The 7835-nt window shown below is 50.4% G+C and overlaps 1 protein-coding gene across 1 annotated transcript; it reads left to right on the top strand.

The window, feature by feature from the left end:
• Window positions 1-459: 459 nt before the first annotated feature.
• TMEM37 (transmembrane protein 37) lies at window positions 460-1881 on the top strand. Its single transcript, XM_062498105.1, has 2 exons — window positions 460-480; window positions 1309-1881. The coding sequence occupies exons 1-2, from the start codon at window positions 460-462 to the stop codon at window positions 1879-1881; spliced, it is 594 nt and encodes a 197-aa protein (XP_062354089.1).
• Window positions 1882-7835: the final 5954 nt, after the last annotated feature.

Genomic DNA, 7835 nt, shown 5'->3' with positions numbered 1-7835 from the left:
TCCCGGGCGAGCGGGCAGGGCTGGGGCAGCCCCCCTGCGCACCGGCGCTCCATCACAAACTGTTCCTGGCGGCAGGAGCACACCTCGAGCCCTCCGGCGGCCGGTGACACGGAGGGAACGGCGCGGCGAGAGGCATCGCCCCAGCCCAGGACACCTCCCGCCCGGCGGCCGTGCTCTAGAGCGGCCTTGGGCGAGTCCGTGCCCCGGGCCAGAGCGGCGCTGCCCCCCGCGCGGTGCCGGGCTGCGGGGGAGCAGCCCCGCTTTGCTCCGCTCCGCTCCACCCGGTTCGGCTCGACCCGGCTCCGCCCGTCGGGGCAGCGCTGCTGACTCAGCCGCGGGGGGGCCCGGAGGGCGCCCCGGCCCCGCGGGCGTGGCGGGCGGGGGGGCTGCCCTCCGCCCTCCGGGGAGATAAAGAGCGGCGGCCGCAGCCCGCCCGCGTCTCTCGGCGCTGCCGGCAGCATGACGGCCATCGGGGCGCAGGTACGTCCGCCGCTCCCTCCCGCCGCGGGGCCGCTGCCTCGGCCTGTCCCTGCGCGGCCGGGGTCGCTCCCACCCTTCCCGGAGCAGCGGGACGCAGCTGGCCGCGTTCTCTTTCCCGCCTTCTCCGGCCGGCGGTGGCTCCCCGGGACCGCGGTTCCCCCCTCCCCGCCGCACGTGGCTCTCCGAGGGGGCTGGGGGCTCTTGGTCCGACTTTCCATTACATCTCGTGTCGCTTGGAGGGTTTCGGCGAGCAAGGGAAGTGCGCTGCCCGCGCGGGCCCGCGGGGGCTGCAGCCGAAGATTTTGCCCCTCCCCAAGCCTCGAGGTAGCTGAGCCGTGCGACCTCGGGGTGAGGACCGAGGTCCGAGCCGCTGCTGCCGGCCGGAGGAGGACAGACCGGCTGGCTGCAGCTCAGGAGGGAAGCGCTGAGAGCTAGGAGTGCTGAGAGCCAGGGGTCCTTCCAGACCGCTGCTACCACCTCCCCCGTCCCAGCCACCGGCCTCCATCCTCACGGGGCTGGTGACTGCTTCCAGCCTTGCCACAGCAGGCTGTTCTGCCGCAAGTCCCTGGGGCAGGGACCTGGTTCAGCCAAGAACGTTTGTGATCCCGGTCCCAGCTTTGACGTGGGAGCATTGTCTGTGCAGCCAGGGAACCGGGAGAGCTTCACCCACCCTTCCTTTCTCTTGTGTACAGCCTTTCCCTGCGAGAAGGGGTTTGATGTGTGCGAGTAAATATTTTCAAATACTGAATCCCACAGCTTTGACCCTCTGGTTTCATTTCACCCTGAGACAGCACTGTTAACTCTGTTTTTCCCCCTCTCTCCTTTTAGTCACAGCACCTGCTGGCACACCGGAGACCACAGAAATCCTTCTTTGAGACACTCATCAGGAGCCTGATCATCCTCTGCGTGGCCATAGCCGTGGTCTTGTCATCCATCTCCATCTGCGATGGCCGCTGGCTCTTTGCAAGGGGGCAGCTCTTTGGACTGTGGCACTTCTGCACCGTTAGAAATGACAGTGTCCTGAAGTGTGTCACTGACCTCAGCCTGGCCCAGGTGGAGGGGCTGAGCGTGGGGGTGATTCCCATCAGGAGCATGGTGTCCTTTGCTGTTGTGGTTGCCATATTTGGGTTGGAGCTGCTGATGGTGTCCCAAGTCTGCGACGATGCCAATGCAAGGCGGAAATGGGCAGTGGGTTCCGTTCTCATCCTCATCTCTTTTTTGCTGTCAGCCACTGGTGTTCTGAGCTTCTCCATCCTGGTGAAGGACCACCTCACCTTCACAGGCTTTACGCTGACTTACTGGTGTGAGTTCACTGCTGCCTTTCTCTTCTTCCTTAATGGAATCAGTGGACTTCACATCAACAGCCTCACACACCTCAGGAGTGGGGTAGGCAAAATCTAGGCACAAAGGATGTACCTCTGCCTTTGTGTAATCAGCTTTGCCAATTAGACTGGAAAAAAAGAGAGTCTAATGAAGTTTGAAAAGGATGCCCTGTCTTAATTTGTGTGCAAGGAGGGGAAGCGTGAGTCAGTCTTGATGCCTGTAGAAGTACCCACCCACTGGTCAGCATGGAGGGCTGTACAACACCAGCCAAGCAGAGACTGGGACTGGCTGCTACTGCAATGTGGTTTTCTGGAGGAGTGGATTAAAGCAGAGAGTGTCCTGTTAAACATGCAGAGATTTGGAAGACTACAATCTATCCCACATGTTGATCTGAGGGTTACACAACACCTGTACTGCTGTGGGTTTGATGTTGCTGTGCTTTTCCCCATATTCTGTAGTCTGTGAAGAGGGTGATACAACTTCGGTGTGTTTCATGGGTTTGTTCTGGCTCAGGGACAGATGATGTCTGCCTGGCCATGCTAACTGGTGTGGAGTATTGAAAATCTTCACTGGATCTTACTCCTTTTTTTTGCTTTCAAAAGAAAAGGCACACAGAACTTGATCTGGTCACAGGTTTTGTTTCCTTCTGGCACCTTCCCTTTATCTGTTCTTTTCTTGATCAGTTTTTTTGGGGACACTTCGGACAGAGGTGCTGACCTGGACCAGGGGTAGGTGTTGGGTGATGCTGGTGTACAGGGAAGGGATGTGATCCTTTTCTCAGGCAACAGTGCATATCCTTGTGTTTGTGGCCTCTCCCCAGTGTCACCACTCTCCTGCCATCCCTGAAGGACATGTACCAACTGGTCAACCAAACTGGCTCTCTCATAACCCTTGCAAAGTTTATGGTAATAGGGCATTGCTGTGTTTTCTTTGTTTCTTGAGGGAAAGAGGGCCAGGCTCTGCAGAGGCTTCATGGGGTGCTCTGGCTGGGCAGACCATGCAGACCACCACAGCATCTGGGATGTGTTTTGCTTATCACAGTTTCCACTGGGGTAGTGGGAAATCTGCTTATCCTGTAGCTGAGTCTCCTGTAGAATTTCTTTCAGAGAGGAGAAAGCCCTAGATCCTCCTGAGCAGATCAGGTCCTTTTCTTCCTCGGACTAACAGTGAGCCTGGGAGGAGAAGCAGCCCGCGATTGCCTAAGGAGGGGCTGATGGGTGCAGCTCTAATCTGTCACCGCTGGTATAATGTTGAGAGACCTGGCCAAAATTATTATACTAAGGCTGGTTTCCTTCTGCCACTGTCTAAGTCAAGATCTCTACACCTTTACATAGTGTCTAATGTAAAAGGAGAGACCTCATTCGTAGAGCAGATTGCCCTACATGTGTTCTCCCTGTCCAACACAGCACTCGGTTGCTCGCTGTTAAAAATGTTGTCAGAGTATTTCAGGTTTTCTGGTTTACTGTTTGCTTTGTATCCGCTGGTAAAGCTGCTTATATCCTTGTTTTAGAACAAATGTTTCTGCATGTTTCATCCCTGTACTTTGTTGAGCAAGGTTTTAGTTTCCTGTGTAAAGAGTTTGACACAGTTTTTAACTTGAAACAAATGCATCATAGCACAGAGGACAAAAATCCCCTGTAAGTGAGGCATGAGTAAACAGCTTTGTCTTTGAAAGCTAAAACTCTTAATCTGTGCCTAAGCTGAATGTGCCACACTTTGAATGTGCCACACTTTGAATGTGCCTCTGTGGACTCTTGCTTTCAGGAGGACAGTCTCTATTCCTTGTTGGACTTCTGTAATTTAAGACAACACTCCTAAGCCCCTTTGGCAATGCAGGTTCAGACTTGGCTTGATCTGGACAGTGCCAGTTGTACTTTTGCACACAAATCTGCTCATCTTTCTGTCGAGATGATGCAGAGCTGTGCTACCCAGACAGCTCCTGAAGCTCTTGTGATGTTTGGGGCTTTCATGGGGTTCCTTGGCCCATTCTCAAGGACAAGGACTTGTGCCCTTAACTAGCCTCTGGAAAACTGCACTGTGACTGTGTCGGTTTGTGAAGGTGCTTTTGATTTGCTGAACAGCACTGTTGAAGACATGCTGCTGGGCTGAACTTGCAGATGCTTGTGTGAGCTGCTGCTGCTGTTGGCTTTAGCAGAGCCATTTAGGCCAAAGAGACCCTGCAAGGTCTGTTTCCAAACTGCTGCTGCACTTTGGTGTTACCAGGTGTGTCTTAACTAACCAATGATAAAATTGTGGTGCCCATGCCAGGCAGGACAGTTCTCCTACATGCGAGGGTGTCTATAGCTTGTTTAGAAACACGAATGTAACTTCAGAGTGACATTTTGGTGACATCCAGACTTGGAAATTACTTGTGTGTACATCCCTCATGCTAGTGACAGGCTGTGCCTCCATCCCTTTCCTTGGAAGGCAGCCACAGCCAGACCAGGTTCCAGGCTGGTGCTTCCCTCTTGGGTTAGAGGGAGACTGGACAATTGGCCATTGAGTTCACCCTTTTCATGGTGTAGTTGGGAATAAATTTAAGGATGCCCTCTGCTAGCTGAAGAAGAGGCCTTTTGTTGAGGGTAGGGAATCCTCTGGAGAAAACAGTAACTTTTTTTCCCAACTGTTTTGTTTTTGTTTTTTTTTTTTTTGTGTAGTACTGCTCAATTATACTGGGAAAAGATGCATTTTGTCAGCTAAATATTACAAAACAGAGCAAGCTGTGCAGCAGTGGGTCACTGTTCATTTTCTGAAGTGTGTAGAAATGTTAAGTAATATTCCTGAAATTTGTTAAATAAATCGATTTCAAATAAGAACTGTAATTCACTCATCTTTTGACATTGAGGTACAGATTTAAGGGGATGAGTGGGATTTTACAGTCTCACAGGCACTATTCTGTGTGTTTACCCAGCTAAACTGACAAAGAAATGATTGCTTGGTGCTCTGCCAAGCTCTGGCCAAGGGAACTGAGGCCACTACACGCTCCCCTCTCCTTTTCCCTCCCGAGTCTGCACCAGCCCAAGAAGCCAGTACTGCTTTCTTGTCTTGCAAAACAAGAGGGCCAGTCAGCTGTGTTGCTTCGTGGGAATTTGAGATAACCTTGTAGGCGCTTTAATGATTTCCTGCTGTTGCATGTGCTCTGTTTACCAGCTAAAGAGCTCTTTCCTGTGTCCTTCACCTTCCTGTTCCCACACTGCACCCCGTGTCTGAAGCATCCTTGCTCTTTTCCTCAGCTCTGATTGCTTGGCCTGCAAGAAGTGACATCTGAGTACAAATGTATTTGTGTTTTTGTCAGAGCTCACTGTTTTAGCAGGCTTGGTTAAATGTCAGGAAAATAGCTTCCCAGCTACACTGCCGAATGAGTTTATGTAATCTCAAGTTAATTAGCACCTGGTGTTCTCTTTCCAATAGGCGAGGTCATCGGTCTGTCTCAGTTTAACATCTCTTAAAAGCAGGGTAATGAACATCACTTCTTGTTAATGAGCCGTTCAGACTTGGTTACTAACTTTAATTGGACACTTGTACACAAGCCATTGCCTGTGGATAAGAATAAGGAAATGTTGACACAGGGCATGCTAGCTAGGGAAGTATCCTGCCTGGACTGTTTTTCCAGAATCACAGAACGGTTAAGGTTGAAAAGCTGCACTGAAGGTCATCTAGTCCGGCCTCCCTGCTCCAGCAGGGTCCCCTAGAGCATGTTATTTTGATTTTAAATCTCCAAAACCTTCATCAGCTGCGCTTGTAGAGGCATCAGGAATAGGGTTGAGCCTTGCTTGCTTTTGCAAGCCAGAGGGAGGTGATTACAAAGATGTATTACATGACCATCCTCACCTGCTTTCTCTTTCCCTCTGCTGGGGCCTATTGTAAGCTGATAATGGCCCTTTTTCTCAGCCTTCTAAGTCATCTGGCACATGCAAGAAAGGCCTCATTTCTGGGTGAAAACAAGGTGTGCCCCTGGCAGGGGTGTTGCCTGAATTCCTGAAGCCTCTTACCTTCACTGGACCACACTGAACCCTACTGAATCGGTACCAACCCTTCTGAAACAGCCCATCTCAGCTCCCCTGCACCCAACCGTTGTACAAGGTAGTTATTCACAGCACAACTCATTGGGTTTTGCTTCTGACAGTTTTGCTAAGAACTTCCTTGTTGCTGTGTTGGAGAGAAAATCCATTAGGGATTTCCTCTTAAATTCATTAGTTCTTAGGCTGCTGATGCTCAGGCTGCTGGAGCTGCTGCCTGCTGTGCTGGCTTGCAGAAGGACAACTGGCTCCTCAGGGCACCTGGGCTGAATAGCCAGAGGCTGTCACCAGTGTCCCTGAACAATGATAAGTACTTACGTGAAAGGTGGTACTCAGGTCCTATTTACTGGTAAAGTCACCTGCTTTACACTGAATACGCATGAACAAGTGCACTGAAAGGGAAGTGGGTGCTCTCTGTGAATATGGAGTTTGTGTTCACCCTGTGTGCCTTCATCTCCTGCTTTTGCATTGCTCGCTGAGATCTGCTTTCCTGTTCCTCTTCATCTGCTTATAAACATGCCAGTGTTTCCGGAGCTAAGTAGCTGTTTTCTCTAGTATCCTCCAGCACAGCTAAACAGGCAAGATCCCCAGCAGTGCGTGGAAGCCCCCGCAGTGCCTGCCCAGGAGATGGGGGAGGTAAGAACCCTGTGGTGGTGTTTGGCAGCACCTTCCTACGCCCACCAGAAACCAGGGCAAGGTCACAGCATTATAACTCCAGGGGCTGCCTGCTTCTGGTATCTTCCTGAGTGGATGTGCTCTTCCCCCAGAGCTGAGGACTCCAAAATTTAGATGTCATCCAGGAGTGTTTATGGAGCCTCGGCTCTTCATACAAACAAGGCTTACTCTTGATGCCTGAAGTGAACATGTTATACAGAATCTGGGAATAATTCCTTTTTCTTGGTTATTTCAGGCAAGACAAATAAAACCCAAGTGGCCATGTAAAACAGCAATTTATGTTCGAACTGGGGATTTTAAATTATAAAATCCAGCTGCATTTTTTTCTGGACCATATGGTATGCCCCTTCACAAATAGGTATCATGCTCAGCCTGGGCTCCTCCCAGTCTTGTGCTGGTCTGGAGCACTATGCACTGCAGGGCTGAGCTCTTACACTGGCTCGTGTGAGAGCCAATAATTGCATCAGATCTAATGAGTTACATGCTCTTGCATCTCTGAATCTGTATTTCTTCATTTCTGCTGGAAGGAGGCACTTGCATTTAAAACAAACAGCTGCTTTGGCTAGAAGGATGAATGTTTAATTTTCAGAGAGGACATGTACAAGTTGTTTCATCCTTCTTCATCTCATTTATAGGTCAGAGAGAAAAATTAAGGTTACATTTTTTTTGGAAGTATCTGACTTGCTAAATGCACTGGGACAGAGTGAACCCCCAAGAAGTTCAGAGGCTCTGCTTGGCCTGGGTGAGTCAGCAAAAAGTGAGATCTTTCATTCCAGCCTTCAAGGAGGGTCTTTCACTTCTCCTTTGGTCATGGGACTGATCCTGCTTCTGTTCTTCCTTCCATTTGTTTTGGCTGGCTTTTAAAGGACAAAACCAACTTGAAACCCTGCCATTTCCAAAAACAGAAGTTTAAAGTAATTCTTTGTAACACTTACCAGTTTACAGCTTTACATCTCGGGTTCTTTTGTTTTTTGGTTTTGTTTTTTTTTTTTTTTTTTTCTTGGTCATAAAGAGGTTCAGCTCTCCTGCTGCTGGGTGACCTGCATGAGCCAAGAAAGCCAGCCAGGGCAGGGCATGCTGGAGCCATCACGAAGCTCTCCCTGCTGCTTAGTGCCCTTCCTCTCCTGGCTGCCTTCTTTGTGCTGCTACCTGCAGCACCAGGGAAGGTGGGGGATAACTATCAGCACTGCCAGTGAAAAAAATATTCCTGAATCTCAGAGTTTCATAGAGAGCTAACAGCACTCAAAAACCTGCTTTGGTACAGGTAATTTAAGCTTGAATGTATCCTTTGAACTTCTCTGCATGTTTGTCTTCTGATAAAATGGCAGAGGCCTACCA

The sequence above is a fragment of the Cinclus cinclus genome, chromosome 9 (assembly GCF_963662255.1).
Source record: "Cinclus cinclus chromosome 9, bCinCin1.1, whole genome shotgun sequence".
Classification (NCBI taxonomy): Eukaryota; Metazoa; Chordata; class Aves; order Passeriformes; family Cinclidae; genus Cinclus; species Cinclus cinclus.
This window is presented reverse-complemented; position numbering and strand designations above follow the sequence as displayed.